We start from the raw sequence: 25959 nt of genomic DNA on the forward strand, positions 1-25959 counted from the left end.
TGTCCAATAAGATTTCGGCTAAATCCTCGCCTCTCTTTTTTAAGCCAATCATCTTCGCGCACCAACATGTGAAGTGGCTCGTGACTTCCAGGACGTGCTGTCCCCGTGCTCCACTCAACCGGAAAAGAGGACATGTATTTTTAAAATGTTATTATTTGGCGTGAATTTTAAATTAAATGCTAGTGTATTCAAGTAGTAGTAATGTTAAAAAGACAAGATTATATGTTGTTTACTGCAGCCGTATTCTATGTATTATGCGTTTGGAGTCAAAAACACCTCTACTTCCGCATTGAAACTTTATTTTGAAACATCTGAAACGGATGTTGCAGAGTGATCGAGCACAGCACACTTGACCTAGCTTGTGATAGCTCGGAATTGATGAACAATGTAGTTCCCGGAAACGCCATTGCGATATAATTGTCCCCGTATCTCCGCCATAAACCCGCATGGAAACGAAGTCTTTTCCTCGTTCAGCGTCCTTTCGGGCCGAGACGGATGTCCTCGGCGAACCGTCAACAGCGAGCGTGTGCTTGTCAACAATACCCGGGATGAATGGTGCCTGAGTGCGGTGTCGCACGTCAACAATAACGCGTCAAAATGAGGCTTTTCTTGTCCCTGCTGAAGAACACCAACACCAAAGTGGAGTATTACTCCAGGTTCTCTCCGTCACCTCTCTCCATCAAGCAGTTTTTGGATTTTGGTAAGTTGCATCGTGTCACTGCTTCCTGTTTACGGCTTCCTCAGGTTGTGGTTGATGAGAAGCGACTACTGTATCATGTTACTACAAGTGTAGTACATGTTCGTGGTACTACTGAAATACTGCTGTGTGTTTGTGATACTGGCATCACTAATAATTTCAACAACACTTCCTTTAACATTTTTTGCTTGGCTGGAACTTAAATACAATATTTTATATATTTTTTTATAACTCATTTAATTTGGATGTATTATTCATTCATAATTTAGTGCTATATTATTTTTTTATATTTTTAATAATTATATTTTATATCCTGACCTATTATATATTTTTGCATTATTTTCCTGCTATTATTACATATTTATATATTTTTATTTTTATAATTTTAATTTCTTGTTTTTCCTTTAACACTGCACAATCTAGTATATACTGTTTTTTAAGCCTTCTATTCGCTTATTTTTATTTATTTTTTTCACCTGAGTTTTTTCCCCTTTTAATTTATCCTTTTTTATAATATAATAATACTTTTAGAGACCAAATAATGGACAAATTGTATGATAATAATATGTCATCATAATGTAATATTTCCTTTAAAATGTAACTTTTCACTCTTTGAAGTTGTGGAATTGGTGTTTGTGACATTTTCTTCCGTTCCACTAGGGGCATCAGCATGAATACACATATACATATACGTGTATATATATATATATATATATATATATATATATATATATATATATATATATATATGATTTTCTCTTTGGGGGCATTTGTGTTCCGTCTTAATGAGTTGATGTTTACATTGTCAGTGCTACAGGAGTGATAGGAATCTCAGATACTGGAACACAAGTAGAGAGCACCCTCTTGTGGCTGAAAGTGGAAAAAAAATCATACAGCTTTGTTTTTTCAGTTTTTTTGATGCATTTTAATGCCTGGCAAACTGGAGTAATAAAAAAAAAACAGGAAGTTGCTGTGTATCAGCCTATTTTATACTACAATTGTACTGTCTCCATCCAAACAAAGGTACTTTTAGTTGTGCCAGGCATTAAAATGCATAAAAAAACGACGTTTTATGTTTCTCCGTGGTATAAGTGGCAGGACCAGCCCAACCACGGCGGCCACTCCAAAGACCGTTCCAACCAGTTTACCTCCATAGCCGTGTTCCTTTGCCGGATAAACAATACAAGCATAGCCGTTATGAGCTGCAACTTGCGAGCCGTTCTCTAAGCTCTGCTTAATCCACGTGTGATTAGAGGCGCCTTGTTTGCGTGACGTCGTCACTGATGGGAACCGCGTGGCGTTGATGCGACGAACTTCAAGGCCCATCGAGATAGTGCAGTTTATTGTTGCGTTATGATTAACGAACCACATCCTATTCTTTCATATCGCTGCATCACGGCTGAGTCAAAGGGCGGCTCCCTTTTTTGTTTTGTAATATCCCCTAAGCAGTGTGCTGGTAAGAAAAGCTCTACGGGTGGATGTGGTGGAAAAGACCGGTGTTTACATGAAACCCTTTGAGAGCGAGACATCTGTGAAGATTGACCTCTTCCTGAGCATTCTCCAAAGGACTTTCCACTCGTTTGTTGTTGTTGTAAAGCAAGCCTGTGATGTCTTTTTTGTGTGTGTGTGTGTATTGGGTGACTTATGGTCTTGTTGTCATGAAATAAGTGACAGCAGGGTTACATATAAATTGTGTGGGAGCGTGGAAATTAGCTGTGGACATTCCTAAGAGCGAGTTTACAAAATCTGTGCTGCAGACTGAAAACATTTGAAACATCTTTGAAAGACAGGTCGTCTTATATTCAGATTTCGCCCCTCGTGTCTGAAACTACAGTCTACAGTCACAAATGTTTGCTCAAGAGAACCACAGCAGTTCTCAAAAATATATTTTTAAACACCAACTATTCACGATTTATAAACTATCTCCACGAGCGATAACGTCTTATATCCAGCTTCATGGTTTAACTTCGGACTGCTCGTTAATTGGCACGTCAGTTTGACTCACCAAAGAGTAAACTGATAGAAGTGTAAACAGTGACAACTAGTGGACGTTCTGTGCTATGACACTTTCATTGGAACTACCGCAATTCATTGCATTCGTCAATAAATCAATAAGTCCTTCCTGTAATCAGTAATAATACCCAAATTGGGACTCAGTGCTCATTAAGGTGCTAACAAAACAATTATTGAGCTGTATTTTGGATGGGGTTTGGTTTCCTAAACGTAAACTTGTTCGTATTTGAGTCTCATTTTGCAAGTGCGTTTGTATGTTAAATTTGTCCTAAAGGTGTTTCCGTAGTGCGGAAGTAGTCACTTGCTATTAAGATGTAGAACGCGCCAGTTCCCCTCGTAGAGCTCGAAAAAAGTGTTTTCCAGTCAGTACAACTTAACATTCTTATGTGTTTTATACACCAATTAGAGATGGACAGGTGAAGAATCATGAAGCTTTAAAGATTTCTTTCCTTTTCCCTCCAGATTCGGTTTCGGTTTTTTGGTGCTCCGGTGAAAAGCAACATTAGCGCCCTCTGGTGGAAGAGTGAAGTCAATAGTTTTGTTTGATGGCAAGGTGGTTCATTGCTGAATCACAAAATGACAGCAAAAATGGAAAGAAATCCAGTAATTTTGAAAAAAAGAATCATGTTTAAATATTAGGAGAATGTCAGAATATGACCAAAAAATTTTCATCTTTTGGGGAAAAAGGCATAATTTAAAGAGAATTAAGTAATTATATTCTGTGGGGGGAATTAGAAACATAAAGATGCATAAATAATCTTGTGTATTTATTTTTTTGCTTTAATTTCTTAAACATTTTTATTTTTAATCTGTTTGAATGAGACAATTAAATTACATTTTTTTAATTATTATTTTTTTATTTTCCCCTGATTTATTTGTATTTTATACGCCTCAACTAATAGTGTATTTTATGTTTTTGTTATTTTCCAATCTGCCTTAATGAGTCCAAACCGTCAGTGGCATGGAAAGATGCCGTGAGGACATAGAGGTGTTTTTTTCGAATCAAACGTTTCCTTTGTCTTCCAGGCAGGGAGAATGCCTGTGAGAAAACGTCCTACATGTTCCTACGCAAGGAGCTGCCGGTGCGTCTGGCCAACACCATGCGAGAGGTCAACCTGCTGCCCGACAAGCTCCTCAGCCAGCCGTCCATCCGCCTGGTTCAGAAATGGTAATCCGTATTTACGTACGCCGGCCGTTTGATACGTTTTATGGTGCAAAGTCGCCCTTTTGCCCCTTTTTATTAGGTACATGCAGAGCTTCGTGGAGTTGCTGGATTACGAGAACAGGAAGCCGGAGGATCCTCACGCTCTCAACGAGTGAGTCCAATCATGAATGGCGCGGCTTTATGGCTTTATGAGCAGACCTTCCTCAACGGCCTTTTTAGCAGCACTCATACGCCACATGGACAAAAGTATTGAGACGGGAAGACTTACACACAGGAAATGTCCTCCTACTCTTTATTTTGTTTTTTTAATGCTAAAAAAAAAAGATAAAATTTCTATTTGCTAACTGCAGAATAAAAATGAAAGTGTTATGGAGGTGGTGATGGGAATATTTAACATTGCAAAGAAAAGTATGATGGAGCAGATGGGTATTTTAAAAATTCTATTAAAAAATATATATTAATTTCTGAAAATCTTTTATATGCATTTTGTTATTAATTAGAAGAAAAACTAGATGAGGTGGGGATTTTTTTTCTACAATGTTTTGTAGTATTTTAAAAATATTTTAAATATAATATTATGTTATATAAATAATTTATGGCAGTTATTTTTATTCATTCTTATTAATATATGAATAAAATAACATTTTGTTATTACAAATTAAAAGAAAAATACTACATAGGAAGTGGGGATTTTTTTTCTCCAATTTTTGTAGTATTTTTAAAATGTTTTAAAAATATTTTAAATATATTATTATGTTATATAAATAATATATAGCAGTTATTTTTTATTCATGCTTATTAATATATGAATTAAATAACATTTTGTTATTACAAATTAAAAAAAATACTACATAGGAAGTGGGGATTTTTTCTCCAATTTTTGTAGTATTTTTTTTCATGTTTTAATTTTTTTTAAATATATTATTATGATATGTAAATAATTTCTAGTTTATTTTTATTTATACTTATTAATATATGAATAAAATAAATAATTGTATTATTAATTAAAAGGAAAATACTAAGAAGGAGGGGGAATTATTAAATCCAATATTAATATTCCAATATTCCTATTGGAGTTAATATTAAAACTATATGAAGTATTGTAATCCATGTGGTGTATCTGTAGCGGCTGTGCAGGTTTGGTGTATTTACACTACAACAATAGCGTGAGATAAACAGTCACGCATGGCTGATAGTAGCGTCCAGGAATTTGGATAAGGAGGTCTTTCAGTGTTGAGGCAAGACGAGTGTTACCCCCCCCCCCCCCCCCCCGAACCCCCCCCAGCTTCCTGGAGCTGCTGATCGAGATCCGTAACCGCCACAACGACGTGGTTCCCACCATGGCGCAGGGCGTCATCGAGTACAAGGAGAAGTTTGGCTTCGACCCCTTCATCAGCAGCAACATCCAGTATTTCCTGGACCGCTTCTACACAAACCGCATCTCCTTCCGCATGCTCATCAATCAGCACAGTAAGTCCCGAGACCGGATCCCGGTCCGCATGACAGTTGGGCCTGTTTAGGCTGACTCCCTTTGTCGTTGTCCCCGCCCCATGTGCAGCTCTCCTGTTCGGGAACGACACCAACCCTGCTCATCCCAAACACATCGGCAGCATCGATCCCAACTGTTGCGTGGCGGAAGTCGTCAGCGGTGAGTCCAAGGTTGGCGGTTTTGCTCCCAACTTGAGGGACGCAGGCTCATGTGGTCTTGTGCTTCGTCCACCAGATGCGTACGACACGGCCAAAATGCTGTGCGAGAAATACTACCTGGCTGCTCCTGAGCTACGTATTGAGGAGTTTGACAGTAAGAACTTAAGAACAAAACACAAACATAAGACATCATTTTGTCTTAGGCATGCTGGAGCCTATCCCAGACCCTGGACTGGTCGCTACATATAGACAAACAACCATTCACATTCATACCTATGGACAATTTGGAGTCGCCAATTAACCTAGCGGTCGAGTGGTTAGCACGCAGACCTCACAGCTAGGAGACCAGGGTTCGATTCCACCCTCGGCCATCTCTGTGTGGAGTTTGCATGTTCTCCGGGTACTCCGGTTTCCTCCCACATTCCAAAAACATGCTAGGTTAATTAGCGACTCCAAATTGTCCATAGGTATGAATGTGAGTGTGAATGGTTGTTTGTCTATATGTGCCCTGTGATTGGCTGGCGACCAGTCCAGGGTGTACCCCGCCTCTCGCCCCAAGAAGACAGCTGGGATAGGCTCCAGCACCCCCCACGACCCTCGTGAGGATAAGCGGTAGAAAATTAATGAATTAATGGTACCTTTTAGGTGTTAAGTTGCTGCGTGATGAGATAAATGTTGTTTGTAAGATGACACCATGAGTCAGACGTGCAGGCCTCACGGCTAGGAAACCCCGGTTCAATTCCACCCTCTGCCATTTCTGTGTGGAGTTTGCTTGTTCTCCCCGGGTTTTCTCCGGGTACTCCGGTTTCCTCCCACATGTCCATGTGCTGCCGTGTTGCACAATTCCACTTTCTCATGCACTCTAAATCATTTTTAACTTGCTGCCTGTTTAACTACAAATGCTTTAAAACAGCAAGTCATTTTACTTTATTTTAGTTTATTATATTAGTTTAGAGCGCGTAGATCTAACAGCTAGGAGACCAGGGTTCAATTCCACCCTCAGCCATGTGTGTGTGGAGTTTGCATGTTCTCCTGGTGCGTGCGTGGGTTTTCTCCTCCCCCCATTCCAAAAACACGCTAGGTTAATTAGCAACTCCAAATTGTCCATAGGTATGAATGTGAGTGTGAATGGTTGTTTGTCTATATGTGCCTTGTGATTGGCTGGCTGGCGACCAGTCCAGGGTGTACCCCGCCTCTCGCCCGAAGACAGCTGTTGTCTGAAGTTCCTGTGCTGTGTGTGCTCCTCCAGTGAAGAACCCTACCAAGTCCATCCAGGCCGTGTACGTGCCCTCGCATCTCTTCCACATGCTGTTCGAGCTCTTCAAGGTCAGGACGAGTCTTAAATGGAATTCCGCTTCCACAAGAACCTAATTTTTTTTTTTTTTTTGTAGAATTCGATGAGAGCCACCGTGGAGCTTCACGAGAACAGCCAAGATGGATTACCACCCGTGAAAGCCAAAGTCACTCTCGGGAACGAAGATTTGTCCATCAAGGTACGTCGGTCAGACCCCGACTCAGTCGTCCGTGTTCACGCTTCCCTTGCGTGTCCTCCAGATTAGCGACAGAGGAGGAGGAGTCCCCTTGAGGAAGATCGACCGCCTTTTTAACTACATGTACTCCACGGCCCCCACGCCCAGCCTGGAGCCCGGCGCCGTCCCGCTGGTACTTTCACGTGGCCTTGCCGTCACATCAGCCTTCCGTGTGCTACGTCCGAGAGCCGCGTGACGTGTTGCCTCTCATCCTGCATTCAGGCCGGCTTCGGCTACGGTCTTCCCATCTCCAGGCTCTACGCCCGGTACTTCCAGGGGGATCTGAAGCTCTACTCCATGGAGGGGGTGGGCACGGATGCTGTCATCTACCTGAAGGTAATCAAGAGCTGATGCTCGTGTAGCGTCCGGTTTTTATATTTCTATATATTTCTATATTAGCTTATTAACATTATTATTGTTGTTTATTTTGCATCAATTAAATAATTCTTATTTTGAAGCTTTATTGTGAATTTCGATAAAAACTAGTAAATTAAAGTTGTTAAAAAGTAAGATGATTTTATAATTGTTGTATATTATTTGTAGAAATATTTCATACATTCTTAAAATATTTAATTTATTTAAATTAAAATATTTTTAATGATAAATTATTATGAAGATTCAACATTTTACTTAAAATATTTTTTATGTTTATATATTTTTAAAGTGATTTATTTACATACATTTATTTATATATTTATACATTTGTTTATACATATATTTATAAATAATTATCAAAAATATATAGTTATTTTAAAAGTATATGTTTCTTATTTTTGTCCATAATTAACATCAAGACAGAGGTTTTTATTTTTTAAATTTTTTTTTTCATTCTGTATAGAATTTTTAAAAAATAATTTATTCATTTGCGATTGTAGTCTTAGTCTTAATTTATTTTGAAAATTAAGACGGTTAATTTAATGGTGAAATAAAAAAAAATAATAACATTTTAAAAAAATCAATAAAATAAAAAATATAATCTTTTTAGAATATTTGTATTTATTTCATTTCCTGCGGTTGCAGGTTTGTTCCTGCTACAAAACTGCCTGGCACTCTCTGCATTTGAGTGGACAAACTTCGATCCCCCTCTTGTGTTTTTTTTTAAAAAAATTGTTATCCTCCTCTGTCCGAAGGCCCTGTCGAGCGAATCGTTCGAGCGTCTGCCCGTCTTCAACAAGTCTGCGTGGCGTCACTACACCACCAGCCCCGAAGCGGACGACTGGAGCAACCCGAGCAAAGAACCGCGGGACGCCAGCAAGTCCAAATACAAAGCTAACAGATAACTCATCACGCCGCCGCCTGTATCGCGTACCAGCGTATGTAACCTCATGACTGTAACTCCCACTGTGTCTCATGTGCCTGAATGAGTCACGAGTATCTCCGCTTTGTCAATGGGGGGGGGGGGGCTTCTACCTTTCCAGCCAGGGTTCTGGTTTCAGTGCGACTTGAGACGGGATACACGAGTAGGTCAGTGTAGCGCTCCATCACAGCCTTTAATCAACAAACCATGAGGGGAAAGCCTTACTACTGAATATTAGGATGGAGGTTTTAGCTTTTGCAGTTTGCCATGCACTCATCTTGCTTTTTAAAAAAGAGCAAAAGAACAATAATGTATAATGTACATATATATATATATATATATATATATAATAGGGAAGACAATTGGATAACAATCTATTTTCTCTTGATTACCCTACTGACCCGAATATAAGACACTACTTTTCCTTTTTAGTCTAAGTAAGTTAGCAAAAAAGACATTTGATGCTCCCTGTTCACACTCACCTTCTAATGGAACTGTCTGTGCCGCTTGCTGTTCCAACTTCATACAGCAGATGGCATCCTAACTCTGTTTCAGCTTCTTCTTATGAAGGCTAACATGGAAGAACCTACTCGTCCTCTCAACGAGCAGCGGTGTCCTGTTAGCCGTATTCGCGTGGACATGACGTCAAAGCAGGTGGCTCCGTCTTGCTTGTTACATTAAAAAAATTTTTTTTTTGCGAATATTTAATTGACTAACAAGGAAATGAAGCGACTTTTTCAGGTCTTATGGACGCTTTTGGTGACTAACATGAAAGAACATAAGGCTCCTCTCAACGAGCAACAGGTCCTGTTATCTGTATTTGCATGGAGACGGCCTCAAAGCAGTCACATGACAAAAAAACAAAACAAAAGGTGCGTTTTATCGAGTATTCTAGCAACTAGCAGGGTTTTTTTTGGTCTTATGGACACTAATATGAAATAAGATGTGTATTCTATTTGTTTTTACTCACTTTTTATCTCCCCCTACAGCATCCACAAAGATTGCATTATGCAAATTAGATGCCATCATATTGACACTAACCTAATGCCACAGATAGATCACAGTCCTGTGGGAATCACTGGCATATGAGGCTCATTTTAAGATAATGGTTATCTGTGTTGTCTTATATTCAGGTCAATATAGTATTTTGCTCAAAGAGAATATTTATACAGTAAAACAAATGTGGTATCTACTGATGAACCGTGAACATTTCAGGATTCTCCCTAATCATGAAAGATCGACACTTGGAGAGCTTTCATTAAGAACACACAGTAAGTGTCATATGCTGTAACTATGAATAATGTATTTGTTGTTTATATATGCAGTCGGCGTGGGCGTGCTCGTTCAGTTTCTTTTCAGTGATGTATTTATATGTACAGTAGGAAGTGTTATGGTGGACCCATGCGGAGATGTTAAACAGGAACAAAAAGTCGAGCAAAGAAGTCACCCAGCATGAGTTGAATAGATCTTATGTCAACCCTGGCATTAAAAACAATATATCTAGGATGGGTACTGTGTATTCTTAAAAAAACCACACAAACACTAAGTTTTTATTTACATGCCAAGCTGTTAGGACATTTTAATACAAAAAAACATACATTCTCAAGGCGTTTTCAATGTGAGCTTCCCTTTAGAGAACATAATACTCCCTGAAAAATTAGCGGATCAAGTGAGGTGTCGGACAAAAGTTCAACGTTCAGAGTTGTTCATTGTGTTAGGAACTCGAGTACTTTTCAGTAGAGTTCCAATGAAGTGACTCGTGAGTTACACACGAGGTCACGGAGACGAGTCCCGAATCCTTCGACTCGTTCGTGACTCGCACATCTCCAGTGTGACGCACCGGAAGTTCCTGGCAAGATGGCTGTGCACATGCTAACAGGTGAGCTCTGATTACATTCAATTATTCAATTTACCGTTTCATTTGTCCTATTTACCGCATTTTCCTACAAACATCTTACAGCTGTTTCACCAAAATAATATTACTGGAACTGTTACAGTCGGTGGAAACCATACATCCCAAAGGTCAGCCTTCGAAGTTTACGTAAAGTTTAGCTAATTGATTACATTAACATCCGGGCACTTTGACATGTACTCAAGCCTGTTTCACGAATTAAATTACATAATGTTGCCATGCCATTGTTGTAATGAAACGACAAAAATATATATTAGTTGCCATGTCATTATTGTAATGAAACGACAAAAAATAAATACATTAATCAGCTAGTAACCGTACAATTGAGTGAAATGCGCAATGCTTAAAGCACACGAGTTAACTTCATTTCCCAGCATTCCGCTCCCACATTACGGGTTTCCGTCGTTTCCTGTTTCAAATTAAGAGTCTACGTTTGGCCTTGGTAAAGTGTTAAAATGATAGCTTGTGCCGTCTTGACTCGTTATATTATAATCACAGTAAAAATTGCCTCTTAAAGAGACAGTGTTCTACAAAAAAAAAGGACAAAAACAAGCATGTGGCTTAACAAGGCTATCAGCAATCTAGTGTGACTACCTTTTTCTGTGATACAGTGAACCATCATCATCCACCTGAATCACCTGGACAACACAGCAGACCACAACAGACCTCTCTTGCACAGAATCCCCACGGCTTGTGTATTCTGCTTGAGGTAAAGTGTTTTGGTATCCATCCAGTGTTTTGTGTGGGAAGTGCGTGTTTGTGGGCGTGCACAAGTTCTCAGGCAGTGTTCTGTGAGCACGTGGGAGTGTCCGCATCATCCTCGTCGCCTTCACTCATGCTGCTCACGGAGGCCGACGCCCCTTTGGGGGATATAAGCGGCGAGGGGCGTGCGTTGTGCCAGCGGTCGGGCGGAGACGGCGGCGACGGTGAGCGCTGGGGAGACAGTTCACGCGGAGGGCTGCTGCAGGGGGACTCCCGGGGGGACAGAGCGTAGGACAGCATTCGGCCGCTGCGCTCCTGAAACACCTGCTTCTGCTCGAGCACGAACAAGGAGCGAAAAGTCAAATTAAACGCCATTTTAAGCGGCCCCAAAATGTGCATTCGCGATGCTCACCCATGTCCCGTCTGGTCCGAAAAGTTCCAGGAAGTTTCCGATAAACTCCCGGGATTTCTCCTCCCATTTCTGAATCAGGTCGTGACTCTTCTCTTCTACGCGGTAAACAAAATGTTTGCTCTTTTCTTCCACGTTGCGAACCTTCTCCTTCATGCGGTCCACTTGGTTCTGCAGCCGGTACTTCTTTTCCTGTGATGTATTTATTTGACATTACAAAGACAGTAGAAATACAGCGGATCCGCCATCAGGGGCCTCACATTGATGTAGCTGACGTTGAGCTCCTTGGCCGTGTAGCCACGTTGGAGGTTGCGACGGGCGTAGACGTCGTAGTCTCGGACGATTCTGGTGATGATATCCGACGTGGATATCCCCTCGGTGCGTTGCGTTGGCACAAATAAACCTGGTGTATATACATATATATATACAGTGGGGCAAAAAAGTATTTAGTCAGCCACCAATTGTGCAAGTTCTCCCACTTAAAAAGATGAGAGAGGCCTGTAATTTTCATCATAGGTACGCTTCAACTATGAGAGACAAAATGAGAAAAAAAAATCCAGATAATCACATTGTTTGATTTTTAAAGAATTTATTTGCAAATCATGGTGGAAAATAAGTATTTGGTCACCTACAAACAAGCAAGATTTGTGGCTCTCACAGACCTGTAAGTTCTTCTTTAAGAAGCTCCTCTGTCCTCCACTCGTTACCTGTATTGATGGCACCTGTTTGAACTGGTTATCAGTATAAAAGACACCTGTCCACAACCTCAGACAGTCACACTCCAAACTCCACTATGGCCAAGACCAAAGAGCTGTCAAAGGACATCAGAAACAAAATTGTAGACCTGCACCAGGCTGGGAAGACTGAATCTGCAATAGTTAAGCAGCTTGGTGTGAAGAAATCAACTGTGGGAGCAATTGTGAGAAAATGGAAGACCTACAAGACCACCGATAATCTCCCTCGATCTGGGGCTCCACGCAAGATCTCACCCCGTGGGGTCAAAATGATAACAAGAACGGTGAGCAAAAATCCCAGAACCACACGGGGGGACCTAGTGAAAGACCTGCAGAGAGCTGGGACCATATTAACGAAGGCTACCATAAGTAACACACTCCGCCGCCAGGGACTCAAATCCTGCAGTGCCAGACGTGTCCCCCTGCTGAAGCCAGTACATGTCCAAGCCCGTCTGAAGTTTGCTAGAGAGCATTTGGATGATCCAGAAGAGGATTGGGAGAATGTAATATGGTCAGATGAAACCAAAATAGAACTTTTTGGTATCAACTCAACTCGTCGTGTTTGGAGGAGAAAGAATGCTGAGTTGCATCCAAACAACACCACACCTACTGTGAAGCATGGGGGTGGAAACATCATGCTCTGGGGCTGTTTTTCTGCAAAGGGACCAGGACAACTGATCCGTGTAAATGGGAGAATGAATGGGGCCATGTATCGTGAGATTCTGAATGAAAACCTTCTTCCATCAGCAAGGGCACTGAAGATGAAACGTGGCTGGGTCTTTCAGCATGACAACGATCCCAAACACACCGCCCGGGCAAAGAAGGAGTGGCTTCATAAGAAGCATTTCAAGGTCCTGGAGTGGCCTAGCCAGTCTCCAGATCTCAACCCCATAGAAAATCTTTGGAGGGAGTTGAAAATCCGTGTTGCCCAGCGACAGCCCCTAAACATCACTGCTCTAGAGGCGATCTGCATGGAGGAATGGGCCAAAATACCTACAACAGTGTGTGAAAATCTTGTGAAGAGTTACAGAAAACGTTTGATCTCTGTCATTGCCAACAAAGGGTATATCACAAAGTATTGAGATGAACTTTTGTTTTTGACCAAATACTTATTTTCCACCATGATTTGCAAATAAATTCTTTAAAAATCAAACAATATGATTATCTGGATTTTTTTTTCTCATTTTGTCTCTCATAGTTGAAGCGTACCTATGATGAAAATTACAGGCCTCTCTCATCTTTTTAAGTGGGAGAACTTGCACAATTGGTGGCTGACTAAATACTTTTTTGCCCCACTGTATATGACACAAGTACTCATTTAATACCGGAAGCGTTTCATACTAACCTGCCTCCTTGATGTGTTTGTACACATCCTCGCTCCCTGCTGAGGAGTATGGGATATCATCATGAGCCACAAAATCGATCTGAGAAACAATTAAAAGATAGAAAGTGTATGGCTGGATGTTGGCACACAGCCTTAACCCTTTGTGTTTGAACACATACGCTGCCACCCCTTTGCCCGCACCTTGTGGTTCTCCAGAAATTCAGCCGTGAGCGTCCAAGGAGCATCCCGCAGCACCTCGTCGACGTAGCGGCAGTGTCTTAGCGCTTCGTATCGTTCCGTCTCCGTCATGACCGTGAAGCCCTTGTACTTATGGGTCAGGTCGTCACTGCACACTGTTACACATTCACACATTAATTGTCGTGTCGGCCGCTTTTAAAGACGGCTTTTTTCGGGTTGTCCCCTACCTCCCACGATGAGGTAGGTGTTAGGGAAGAGGTTCTTGGCCTGCATGAGAGCACGAGCATGGCCAGAGTGGAACAAGTCGAAGATGCCGTCGGCGTAGACTCTCACTGGACGGTCCACTGAGATGCACAATGGAAAAATTTGATGAATTTATTATTTTTAAATTGTTTTATTTAATTTACAAAATTAAAATTTCACACAATTATTCCCATAAAATACCAAAAATATTTTTAGTAAAATATATATTTATAATTAATTATAATTTTGTAAAATAAATTATTAATAAAATATAAAAAAATTTTATAGTTTTATTTATTGTACAAAATTTAATTTTCACGCAATTATTCCCATAAAATACAAATATTTTTTATTAAAATATATATTTTCTAAATTATTTTATAAATGATTAATAAAATATAAAAGTCAAATTTGTCACATTATAAAATCTTTAAAGTGACATTTTAGCATTCTTAACTGCCACACAAGCATAAACACTGAAAGTAAATAAAACTAAAGTGAAGTAGTCTTACTGTAATATTCCATGAGCCCCGAGTTTGACTCTACTATATTGGCTAATAGGAGCGTTAATGTGACTATAGGGCTGCTACTTCATGTCTAGATGGCACTAACAATATTAGAAACCATAATTTAGAAGAATGATGAAAAACATTCCATTTATAAATAAAGAATCCTACTTTTGCGGAAATTATATGACAGCCGGGTCCGGAACCAAATACCTAAGACAAGTTCCATTTCCTGTTCTGTGGTTATCATCACTCTTTTGTGGCATGAATCCCTTGGATGCTCACCGAGCTGACATATGAAAATGATGGTTTGAGTTTTGTACTGTACCACTTTTGCTTTTCTATGTTCACTATTCTGCATCATGACATGAATTATTTGCATACTCATTTTGCCCTTGGTTGACCTTCAGGGGATTATTGTCTTGCGCGTCATTGCATCATAGCGCCAAGGTCACCCTGTCAAGGTTTCCTACCTGGGGTGCCTTGGCGGGCTTGAGCGACGGTGAGCTTCTCGTGAGGGGCGCGGCAGTTGCAGCTGCTCTCTGCGGCGAAGATGGCAGGCTCGGTCAGCATCTGAGAGGGATACGGCAAAGATAGATGGGTCATTAGGGTAATGGATAGAAGTCCGCTACGTGATAAAACAACGGAGTGCGATGCGGGCGGAGCTGCTGTCGGTAATGCACTGAAAACATGAGGCGGTGAAATAAAGCCACGGTATGACAGATACAGTACATGATACATTCAGACGGTCGCGGGCGGCACAAGGGGAACGCGAGGTGACGGAAAAGGAATCTGTCTCCATGGACGTCAGGGAACGGGGCTGACATGTGAAGATCAGCAGCCCCATCGGGACAAAACAGTGGCCGACTCAGTCTTAATTACATCACTTTAATCCTTTCCATCCTGCTCTATGCAGGTAAACAACAACATACAGCAGTGACTATTTTTTTGCGCTTAATTACATCACAGACCACTTTTTGCATATTTAATGGTTTAGACCTTATTTCATATGCTATGCTATGCTGCAAAGTGGCATGGACAGCTGCAGTCAAATAATAATTATATTGACCCAAATACAGGAAAACAGATGTTGTCGTCCTATATTCGGTGCCCAGAAATGTATACATGCAGACTAAAGATACTCCATAGTGGCTTTCTGACTGATATCCATCAGAGGTTGGTATATTATAGTATTCAACTGTAGCATTATCATAGTAACGTCCTGAACTAGCAATATGAATCAATATCAAATTTTTATGCTAATGTCAGCTGATCAGTCCTTATTGCAAACCATTAAATAGCGCCAAATTACTCCTCCCGAAGCGAGTCAGAGCTTTTCTTCCTGCGACTTACACACACAAAATTAACCTACTCGGAAAAAGGGTCTTAAAAAAAAACACACAAAGTGTACCTGTTAATTAGTCCCAATCAAATAGTATGACATTACAACTACCTCATTACTATGATCAGGAGAACCAGAGTACAGAAGGAGAGGGAGCCACCTGCTGTGGCCCAGCGAGGTGCGCTGTATTCCGGCGCACGCTCTCAACAGCCGGGGTGGCGACACGGAAGTCAAATGTCTTTAATTAACAGTTTGTTGACAAGCAAGCTCAGGGGAAGTTATGACATGCGATGAAAAAAGGAGTGTTTGATTCGCTCACCCGCACAGTACAGGTAATCTGGCATCATTGGAATGTTTAATTATCGGTTATCTGAGCTATTTTTGTCATAATTTTCCTCATATTTCTCTGTGTAACCCGAGTATTTTCCCTCAAATTGCATGTTGAAAAAGCAAAACATGCAAAATGAGGTGCACTACTTGGCTGCAACCAGCAGAGGTGCTGTTGCTCAACTATAGGAAGTTGAGCCACGCTATGCACACTCTTTAATTTGCAACCCTGTCATGGAAACAGGAGTTCAGAACATTCCGACTATATATCCCCCTCCCTTTCGTTGAGTCACATGCCCGCGTGTAGACCAGGGTGTAGTCTACCTTTCATCAGCTGAGCCCGACTTAAGTCTAAGTGGTTTAGACTCGTGAAATGGCGCTTTCACTTTTCCAATCAATAACGGAGTAATAATGCTAATTATGTTTGGAAGGCCAATGTCATTCTCCGAACCCAACAGGAGTTGCATGGAGATAGTTACCCATGATTCCTCGGGTGCAAAAAAGGGAGGGGTGGATGTCGCTTACAAACATTTAGCACGGGACAGATGGTGAAGCTTAACCGGCCATGAGCACAGGGGCCTATCAGGATGAGCAACGTCAATAAGGCGCATGCTGGCATAAGTAAGGAACATCTGGCATGAAAAGGATTAAAGACGGAAGGGGAGCACGGACATCGGTGCGTGTCTTTGTCTTCACTGCGCTATCATGCTACCCACTCGCTTATCCACTCGGCATCTCCCACAGTCACACACAAAAAGGGATGTGCTTCATCACCAGAAGCCCTTTTGTCTTCCTTGCATACACACACACACACTTTCTGCAATGTACACACATGAAAACAAACACAGCCGCCCTACCGTCCGAGGATGGGGGCAAGTGTGTTCAAGCTCCTCCATTATTCCCAAAGACTCATGGGGATGCGGCGCCTCGGTTATGTGACTCAGCATCAGTGAGATGATCTCCTCGCCACTATGTCTTTCTTCCTCTTCTCCTGCTTCCACCCTCACATCCCTCATGCCCCCACCCTTGTCTGTCTTCTCTCATCCACTCTGAGCTCCTGGTTGCACAGAGGACCGAGTTGCAAAGAGACCCCACTCTGCACAAATCACCAGGCACAATATACCAGACAATCACCGCGCACAAAAATGACGAATCGCCATCAGTTCATTATAACTAGTGTGCATCTTAGTTAGAATAATATAAATAAAAAATAAAAACAACGCAATACCACGTTGAATACATTTGTGGCGCATGCGTTGCTCTTAAATTATTAGACGATCTTTGATTCTCGGCAGAGCTCGCGCGTCCAATCAGAGGGCGGTGACAACACTCTATAGAAAAAGTCTACAGAGGAGAATCCAGGCGGAAACCGCCCTTTAAACCCCGAAGAAAGACATTTAGCCTTCCCATCATGTGAAAACACGTTTTAGGAAACCGCTTCGATTAGCTTTACATGCACCGCGACGCCATACAGTCAGTTGAAAGTGTTGCGACACACGTAATGCATTTACGACGCTTAGGACTCGTAACACCGGAAGTTCAATTGACAAGCAGTGTTGCTCAGTGAACAATCGAACAGAACTATAGGTTTTTTTTGCAAAACTTTTATTTTGACAAGTTTTAACGTAGTTCCATTGACCACCCTAATTTAAAATGCCTTGCTAGCTATTGTTTGGAGAATTGACTGTTGCTATCTCACTTTTGGGAACATTCCACATACAACCGCAGTTTAAACTTAAATGTCGTCTTTGTTCTTTAATGTGTTGTCATTTTCGCTTACGACAGGAGTCATTAAATAAGTTATTTTAATGTTTCTTTCTCCAAGACAAATAAACGTCAACTAACTCACCTTTTAGTCAAACGGGTCAGGAATCCAAACAGCATAAAAAGTGTCTCTGTGCGAAATGTAAATCTAAAGCCCCACAACTGGCTGCGGGGATGGACAACAAAACAGCCTTTGTGTTTTTATTGGAGCCACTGTAGTGACCCCAATCTGGAGCACGAATCTATTGTGCTCTCCTGAACGCCGCCTCGTCACCATGGAAACGACTTGATTCTGTGAGTGCAGTATAATGACCCTAATCGTATGATTAAACATTTATGAATGTACTTAGAATTATAATCATTATTGAATTATTATTCACCATTTTTATTTAATTATGGCGTTTGTAATGATATATTATTGTAAACTTTTTGATCAAAAATAACTACTGTAAAAAACTACTGTATGTGCAATATGTGTCCAACGCTGCCACCGTGTGGTAAAATACGTACATGAGCGCCTACTTTCATTGGCTGTGATCTCACTTCCGGTATATGACTTTCCCCGGGAAGATTTGGCGCGGCCTTGCTTGTTGTGTTGACTTGCTCTTCGTGTTGTTGAACAGCTGAGCGACAAAACCGGACAAAAGTCATGTCGCCCGTCTCGAACCAAAACAAAGACATGGACACGGCGGAGGGAGGTGAGTTTTTTTTTTTAAGTCGGTGTTACTTGTAAGCATAGCTAGCTTGTGTCAACGGAGCTAACTCGGTCGTTAGCTTAACTATCACTCATGCTGCATTGTTGTATATATGTGTAATGTAGCTTAACTAGCTATGTTTATGTCTGAATGGATAATTCTGTAGTTGACAAAACAGTTACATGGTTTGCTGTCTAGTATTAAATAAGTGGGCTGCTAGCATATGACTACCTGAATGTGTTACTTGTGTCTCCCTGGCAGAGGATGGAGGTGATGCCTGTGGTTTGGCCAAGTCTCGTTCCAGACGGGAGAAGAAGGAGAAAGTGGGACGGAAGTCCGCTCTGGAGCAGCTGAAAAAAGCCAAGAGAGGGGAGAAGGTCAAATATGAGGTTAGTGTCAAAGGAAACAAGTGTACTGAAGCTGGGGTACATGCTACATGCTATGTATTTTGACTTTTTTTCCCCCACAGGTGGAGGAGTTTAGCAGCGTCTATGAAGAAGTAGATGAAGAACAATATTCCAAAATGGTACGGGATCGACAAGAAGACGACTGGATTGTTGATGATGGTGAGTCTTGACCGCCGTCATAATCCATGTGATCAACAATTCCCTAACATCTTTGTCGCCTCTCAGATGGAGTCGGGTACGTGGAGGACGGAAGAGAGATCTTTGATGATGACTTGGATGACGACGTAGTGGAAAAAACCCGAGGTATTGGCGGTATTGCTTAGTTGAGTATATAGATTATGTTTCAGTGAGTGACCCCTTCGGTGGTGGTCGTCTTTGACAGGAAATACGAGAGCCAAAGGGGCAGACGGGAAGAAACATGTGAAAAAAGCAGCAGTGGCAAAGCCCAACACCATCAAGAGCCTCTTCATGAACAGCAATGTGAAGAAGCCAGCCGAGGTGTGTTATGTTTGCCTTGGAAAGTAATTAAGATGGATGTAGTAAACTAATTAATGTTAAAATTGAACACAAAATGCATTTTTTTAATAAAACCTTTTATTAAGGGAGACAAAATTTGTTTATTGTTGTACATTACATTAAAATGTTTCTATAAATTTGTTGTCTATTAAACATTTTTCTTGCATCCTCTGCAGAAAGATGTGGACTTGTCCAAAGATGATCTTTTGGGGGACATCCTGCAGGATCTCCACTCAGAGGTTGCTACACACACGCACAAGCACACTTTTCCCAAAAAGTCAGACTCTTTGCCAATATGTCTCGGTTTTTCCTACCCAGAAACCCTCGGTCCTGGCTCCTCCACCGGTGGTCATGCTGAAGAAAAAAAAGTCCCTGGGATCGCCCTTGAATCCCTTTTCAATCAAGCCTCAGATGCCCAAAGTAAATGTTCAGTTCTTGAAATGACTGCTTTGGATTCTTTTAAACCACAGGGTGTTTATGTGTGATACAAGGTGCTCACTCCAGCAATGGCTAAAACGGTCCGGCCGCCATTTTCTGAAGCCCTCAGGCTGTCACCCGTACCTGCTTCGACAACCGTGGTTCAGAAGGAGACAGAACCAGCAGCGCAGAAGCAAGAGGAAGGTGACTGAAAAAGATCCATAATGAGGTGTCTTGTGTTCGATTCTGAGATAACTTAAAGGTTACTGCCCCCCCCCCAACACACACACACAGTAGATGAGGACATGGCATTAGACGGGATGGACTTTGATGAGCCCATGGAGGTCATACCTGAGGAACGTGCATTCAGAGAAGAGACCCAGGCTGATTGTACAACACCGGCCGAGGCTCCTGTCAAAGTCGAGCCTCAGGACCCGGTCTTCCTGTGAGTCCCTGTTGCTTGGTGACGCGTCTACCCACGGCTAAGAAGATGACTATCCACGTTCTGTGATACATATTACCACCTTTTGTAAATGTATTTCTGGATGCAGAAAAATCGGAGGCTCTTGGGGGCAGGAGGACGAGGAGGGTCCTCTCATCGAGGTCCCGGCAGAGGTGCTGGTGGACTCCAGCAAGCTTCCGCTGGTGGAGGGCGCTGATGGCGAGCAGGTGCTTAGATTCTATTGGCTGGACGCTTTTGAAGACCCTTACAGCCAAGCAGGTAAAAACAAATACACGTGTCTGTCCCTTTAAGAGCATACTAACCAAAGCCCCTCCTGACTCCTCACAGGTGTGGTGTACCTGTTTGGAAAGGTGTGGATCGAGTCGGCCCAGTCACACACGAGCTGCTGCGTCTCTGTCAGGAACATTGAACGCACCATGTATATCCTGCCACGTGAATATGTAAGATTTCTACGCTGTGTTTCTTGCGTCACCACAAACAAAGCCTCATTGGAAATATGTGGGTGGAGCTTAAAAGAGATCTGCATGCAAGACGACCCAAGAATATTGCAGAAGTACAAATACAATCCACTTTTAGTTGTCTATAAAAAGCGTTTCCAAGTCGATATCTACTAGAGGGGGTCTTACCAAGTCCGGAAGGTACCCTGACTCGACTCTTATGTAACTCTTATATTGTACTCTTTCACTGGTGTTCATATATGCCTAACATCGTAGCTGCTAAATCTGTACATATTTATTAATATTTGCATCGTAGCATTAAATGCTTGTTTTTTTCCTCCACAGAAAGTCAACCCTAAGACGGGGGAAGTGTCCAATACGCCTGTAGAAATGATGGACGTCTACCACGAGATCAGTCAGCTCACTGACAAGTTCAAAATCATGAAGTTTAAGTCCAAGGTACATTAAAAAAAAAGAACATTTGCCTTACAGCATGAAACTATGGTGCATTTAAGGACCACTGAACAAAGTGGGACATCAACCTTTTATGAAAAAACACTATCAGTGAAAGAGAGAAACATGTAAATGTCATGCTGTTTGCTTACCAACTTATCTACAGAAAGTGGAGAAGAACTATGCCTTTGAGATTCCCGACGTTCCCACGCAATCAGAGTACCTGGAAGTCCGCTATTCTGTGAGTAAATGCAGACATGGCAGGAGTAGCACATATCTCATATTCATATATTTTGCTATCTTCTGATCTTGGCAGGCGGACTTCCCTGCTCTGCCGTCGGACCTCAACGGAGCCACGTTTTCCCACATTTTTGGAACCAACACTTCCAGCTTAGAGCATTTCCTCCTGAGTAGGAAGATTAAAGGGCCGTGCTGGTTGGAGATCAAGACGCCACGTGAGAACAGATTAAAAAATATTAATATTAGTGCATTGAAGTATCCCATCATGACTTGTTGTTCTGTGCAATAGAGCTACTGAACCAGGCGGTCAGCTGGTGCAAAGTGGAGGCTCTGGCCCCGAGAGCGGATCTGATCACCGTGGTGAAAGACTTGGCACCGCCGCCCGTCACAGTCATGTCCATCAGCATCAAGACCATCCAGAACCCCAAGACCCATCACAATGAGGTCGGAGCATTATTATTATTGACTTTCGAGGCACCTTTAGATGTTCCTACGCCTCTGATGTCTTCCTTCCTCGTGCAGATTGTGTCCTTGGCTGCTCTCGTTCACTATGGCTTCCACATGGACAAAGCTCCACCTCAGCCTCCTTATCAGACTCACTTTTGTGGTGAGAATTATTTTGTTCATTCCCGCTAAGATGCCATCAGAGCGGATACATTTCTATTTCCTTTCACAGTGGTGACCAAACCCAATGACTGCATCTTTCCGTACGACTTTAATGACGCTGTGAGAAAGAAGGTGAGTTAGAAAATGGTAGTTTAGAGAAAACACAAATATTATATAGCAGTATTTAAGAAAATAATCAAGGAATTAAAATGCACCATTTAAAATCTTGCCTTCTACGTAGAACGTAAAAGTGGAGATAGCAATGACAGAGCGGACTCTACTCGGCTTCTTCCTAGCCAAGATGCACAAAATTGATCCAGATGTTCTTGTGGTGAGTGCCCCTCCCCATATAATATTTAACCCTTGTATTATGTTACAGGTCAATTTGACCCGTTTCAGTTTTTGTGTTGACCAAAGTACTGGTTATCCTTTCTTTTTTTTCATGAAATTTTGTGACTTTTCCTCATCTAGGGTCATTAACACAAAAACTGAAACTGAAAGGTTAACTAGTCACTTTGACCCGTTTCAGTTTTTGTGTTAATGACCCTAGATGAGGAAAAAAAACTGAAACGGGTCAAATTGACCCGTAACATAATACAAGGGTTAACACATTAAATATTTCAAACAAGCTTCTCTCATTGTGCTCTAAAGGGTCATGACATTTTCGGCTTTGACCTTGAAGTGCTGCTGCAGCGAATCAACTACTGCAAAGTTCCACACTGGTCCAAGATCGGACGCCTCAGGAGGGCCAACATGCCCAAATTAGGGGTGAGGACAGCACGTCGTGCCTCATTTTTTTTCAATTTTTGCATATTAACGGAAAAGGACTTATTTCCACGCAGGGCCGCAGCGCCTACGCAGAGAAGAGCGCCACCTGCGGCCGTCTGGTGTGCGACATCGAGATCTCGGCCAAGGAGCTGATCCGCTGTAAGAGTTACCATCTGACTGAACTGGCCGCACAGGTGCTGAAGACGGAGCGAGCCACCGTCCCACAAGAGAACATCAGGAATCTTTACAGGTGTGTTTTTATATCGCCTAAGGTCCCTTTGAGATCTTATATTATTCAAAAGACTCAAAAAAATATTAATTATCCCTTTTACCGTGTCTTCCGGATCATTAATCATACGTTTTTCTGTAGTTTCACTGGTCCTGGGACTTGTACTGGGTATCAAAAATATTTAAAATTTACCATGAGCTGCCTCACCATTAAAGTAGGGTGGTGGGTGGTTTTCTGGCGACACCTAGTGGCCACAATATTTCATTGTGTTTAGCTTATGACAGGCGCACACAGGCTGTTCATTTTAGATTATTTTCTACATACAAAGACTTTTTCATACTCTACACACATTTTGTTGCCAAACACTCATTCAGAGTTTAAGCCTGACTGACCTTGTGTCCTTGAGCACATCACCAAAACAAGGAAAACAGGAAACAGTTGTTCATTGTCCTGTGGGCATGATATGATTATGATTATTATGATGGACATTAAGAGTGTTTCATGTTGAAAGTTTCATTTATTGTGTGAGCTGAATGAGAGTTGGTCTTTTTCAATTATACAAAACTCAAAAAGTATTTTAAAAAGCCTTCAATAATCTGTCATTCAATGTGTACCTTTCACAAGCTAAACGCAATGAAATATTGTGGCCACTAGGTGTCGCCAAAACACCACCTACCACTCTACTTTAATGGTCAGGCAGCACATGTTAAATTTTAAATATTTTTGATACCCAGTACAAGTCCCAGGACCAGTGAAACTACAGAAAAACTTTTGATTAATGATCTGGAAGACATGGTAAAAGGGATAATTCATATTTTTTTGTCTTTTGAGTAATATAACATCTCAAAGTGACCTTTTATGGTTTGCATAAAGTCTCTTTTTTTTAACCAAAAATCTTTATGCTCTCTGTACCAGCGATTCTCCTCACCTGCTCTACCTGTTGGAGCTGACGTGGAACGACGCCAAGCTGATCCTCCAAATGATGTGTGAGCTCAACGTGCTGCCGCTCGCCCTGCAGATCACCAACATCGCCGGCAACGTCATGGTAACGCATCACTCATCACTCACAGTAACCTTTGAAACATTCAATTATGTTTTACGACCAGATAAAGCTTTATTTTATCATCGTCTTCCCCGCAGTCTCGTACTCTGATGGGCGGTCGAGCCGAAAGGAACGAGTTCCTGTTGCTTCACGCCTTCCACGACAAGAACTACATCGTCCCAGACAAATCCTACTTTAAGAAAATGCAGATGGATACGGTAACACCTCAACCGTATTTACTTAGATGTGCATGAAACAAACATTACTGGTGTTTTTTCCAGCTTGAAGGAGAGGAAGAAGTGGATGCTGGGAAAGGGAAGCGTAAGAAGAAGGCCGCCTATGCAGGAGGGCTGGTGTTGGACCCTAAAGTTGGTGGGTGTGGTGTTAAAAAAGTGCCTTTTGGACATAAAGTAGTCTTCTGAAAGCCGCTTCTCTCTGCAGGATTCTACGACAAGTTTGTGCTGCTGCTGGACTTCAACAGCCTGTATCCGTCCATCATCCAGGAGTTCAACATCTGCTTCACCACTGTGCAGCGAGAAGCTTCCAGCACACAGAAGAGGAACCGGGTGCGTGTTTGTGGACTTCACTTCACTTCACGCCTGACCAACCAGTGTTGGTTTTTTGTTTTTTTAAAAACTCAACCTGGTCTAGGCGCAGATGTTTCAATTGCCGTGTGGTTTCTATGGCAACAGGAGGATGACACAGAAGAGATCCCGGAGATTCCGGATTGCGACCTGGATATGGGGATCCTGCCCAAGGAGATCAGGAAGCTGGTGGAAAGGCGCAAACAGGTTAAACAGCTGATGAAGCAGCCGGACCTCAACCCGGATCTGTACCTGCAGGTACACACACACATGTACAACTCACACAACTACACACACACCACAAAATATGTATCTATTTTTGTGTGCTTTTTTTCAGTATGACATCCGCCAGAAGGCCTTGAAGCTAACGGCTAACAGCATGTACGGCTGCCTGGGATTCAGCTACAGTCGCTTCTATGCCAAACCACTCGCCGCCCTGGTCACACACAAGGGTCGAGAGGTAAGTCCACACACAGTATTTCCACTCAGGTAATCTTACACACAGAATAGAAAGAACCTCCAAACAAAAAAAACAAGCAATTCTTACGCCATCCACAAGAGGGCAATGCTGTATTACAATATACTCCACCATCCGACCCCTTCCCTCCTACTTCCCCTTCAACGCCTCCTTAACACTCCTGTTTTCCTAATAGAATTGAGCCTAAAATAAATATATTTGCCTTCATTAATGCAATGTAAATATTGTTAAATATTGTCAGCACAAACACACTCACGTCTCCATGTTAAATCTTCTTTCAACACTCGCTAATGGAACAACACGGTTGTGCACGCGCTCAGTAAATAGGCGCAAAGAGACGTGTCTTGCGTGACATAAACGGCTAAATCTGGTCGTGTTAGCGAACACCTCGCACCCGGCCATGTCGGTAGTGTCGCCGTCGTGTCGGTTTAATGAGCTCTAACAGCGAAACATCCTCCGCTCTGCCTCAGGGGAGTCCTTCATTAAGATCTCCTTCCACATGCATTGTGTTCCCTAATAGAGGGCAGGGTTGGAACTCCGGTGTGTTTTTGTTATTTTGTCAGCCTGTTTATGCCTGCAGTCACTCAGTATCTACAACTTTATTATTAGGACGCTTTTCATGTCGACTACCGCTTTTAATCCATGGAATCAATGGCCTCTTCTACACTCGGCATTGTAACATTTGCTGTGACTTGGAAACTACTGTTCAACTTCACGGCGGTCGAGTGGTTAGCGCGCAGACCTCACAGCTAGGAGACCAGGGTTCAATTCCACCCTTGGCCATCTCTGTGTGGAGTTTGCATGTTCTCCCCGTG

At 42.0% G+C, this 25959-nt stretch overlaps 3 protein-coding genes across 6 annotated transcripts in view; 2 read left to right on the plus strand and 1 right to left on the minus strand.

The window, feature by feature from the left end:
* Positions 1-309: 309 nt before the first annotated feature.
* Positions 310-9852, plus strand: pdk3a (pyruvate dehydrogenase kinase, isozyme 3a). The gene is made up of 12 exons (XM_058059872.2): positions 310-700; positions 3737-3878; positions 3955-4026; positions 5161-5345; positions 5434-5523; positions 5599-5676; positions 6772-6848; positions 6914-7015; positions 7077-7184; positions 7274-7387; positions 8182-8364; positions 8878-9852. Exons 1-11 carry the CDS (start codon positions 598-600, stop codon positions 8329-8331), a joined length of 1221 nt encoding a protein of 406 aa, XP_057915855.2. The 5' UTR covers positions 310-597; the 3' UTR covers positions 8332-8364; positions 8878-9852.
* Positions 9853-9878: 26 nt separating this feature from the next.
* Positions 9879-17986, minus strand: pcyt1ba (phosphate cytidylyltransferase 1B, choline a). 2 transcript variants are annotated; one of them, XM_078790592.1, is made up of 8 exons: positions 17895-17986; positions 14850-14949; positions 13855-13971; positions 13631-13782; positions 13451-13529; positions 11632-11774; positions 11375-11563; positions 9879-11292 (listed from the first exon to the last, which is right to left on the minus strand). In XM_078790592.1, the coding sequence occupies exons 2-8, from the start codon at positions 14947-14949 to the stop codon at positions 11038-11040; spliced, it is 1035 nt and encodes a 344-aa protein (XP_078646718.1). In that variant the 5' UTR covers positions 17895-17986; the 3' UTR covers positions 9879-11037. The 2 variants fall into 2 exon arrangements, with proteins under 2 accessions (XP_078646718.1, XP_078646717.1); XM_078790591.1 differs by lacking the exon at positions 17895-17986 and adding an exon at positions 16903-17112.
* The window catches only part of pola1 (polymerase (DNA directed), alpha 1), a 48583-nt gene continuing 32617 nt past the window's right edge, over positions 9994-25959 (plus strand). Inside the window, exons 1-29 of one of the 3 annotated variants that reach the window (XM_078790588.1) lie at positions 9994-10227; positions 10309-10370; positions 10872-10969; positions 18433-18507; positions 18766-18893; positions 18974-19070; positions 19137-19214; positions 19294-19409; positions 19604-19666; positions 19746-19847; positions 19919-20048; positions 20139-20289; positions 20396-20565; positions 20635-20747; positions 21090-21203; positions 21364-21438; positions 21514-21652; positions 21727-21881; positions 21960-22044; positions 22114-22175; positions 22285-22374; positions 22695-22811; positions 22886-23061; positions 23956-24085; positions 24181-24300; positions 24364-24454; positions 24524-24648; positions 24775-24924; positions 25004-25126. In XM_078790588.1, coding sequence (XP_078646714.1) covers positions 18459-18507; positions 18766-18893; positions 18974-19070; positions 19137-19214; positions 19294-19409; positions 19604-19666; positions 19746-19847; positions 19919-20048; positions 20139-20289; positions 20396-20565; positions 20635-20747; positions 21090-21203; positions 21364-21438; positions 21514-21652; positions 21727-21881; positions 21960-22044; positions 22114-22175; positions 22285-22374; positions 22695-22811; positions 22886-23061; positions 23956-24085; positions 24181-24300; positions 24364-24454; positions 24524-24648; positions 24775-24924; positions 25004-25126 — 2949 coding nt within the window. In that variant the 5' untranslated portion in view covers positions 9994-10227; positions 10309-10370; positions 10872-10969; positions 18433-18458. Of the gene's footprint in view, positions 10371-10871; positions 10970-18432; positions 18508-18765; positions 18894-18973; positions 19071-19136; positions 19215-19293; positions 19410-19603; positions 19667-19745; positions 19848-19918; positions 20049-20138; positions 20290-20395; positions 20566-20634; positions 20748-21089; positions 21204-21363; positions 21439-21513; positions 21653-21726; positions 21882-21959; positions 22045-22113; positions 22176-22284; positions 22375-22694; positions 22812-22885; positions 23062-23955; positions 24086-24180; positions 24301-24363; positions 24455-24523; positions 24649-24774; positions 24925-25003; positions 25127-25959 lie in introns of all 3 variants that reach the window. The other 2 variants (XM_078790590.1, XM_078790589.1) reach the window with 2 other exon arrangements.

This window comes from Doryrhamphus excisus, linkage group LG5 (genome assembly GCF_037039965.1).
Source record: "Doryrhamphus excisus strain RoL-2023G ecotype Guam linkage group LG5, RoL_Dexc_Guam_v1.1, whole genome shotgun sequence".
NCBI classification, from domain to species: Eukaryota; Metazoa; Chordata; class Actinopteri; order Syngnathiformes; family Syngnathidae; genus Doryrhamphus; species Doryrhamphus excisus.

Excerpts from the sequence above, each read along its gene's own strand:
- pcyt1ba (XM_078790591.1), bottom strand. The coding sequence starts at position 17,061 with ATGAGGGATGTGAGGGTGGAAGCAGGAGAAGAGGAAGAAAGACATAGT. Across the intron at positions 14,950-16,902 it reads CTTGCCCCCATCCTCGGACG|ATGCTGACCGAGCCTGCCAT; the intron begins GTAGGGCGGCTG and ends TATCCCTCTCAG. Across the intron at positions 11,564-11,631 it reads TCAACGTCAGCTACATCAAT|GAAAAGAAGTACCGGCTGCA; the intron begins GTGAGGCCCCTG and ends AATACATCACAG.
- pdk3a (XM_058059872.2), top strand. The coding sequence starts at position 598 with ATGAGGCTTTTCTTGTCCCTGCTGAAGAACACCAACACCAAAGTGGAG. Across the intron at positions 3,879-3,954 it reads ATCCGCCTGGTTCAGAAATG|GTACATGCAGAGCTTCGTGG; the intron begins GTAATCCGTATT and ends CCTTTTTATTAG. Across the intron at positions 5,346-5,433 it reads CATGCTCATCAATCAGCACA|CTCTCCTGTTCGGGAACGAC; the intron begins GTAAGTCCCGAG and ends CCCCATGTGCAG.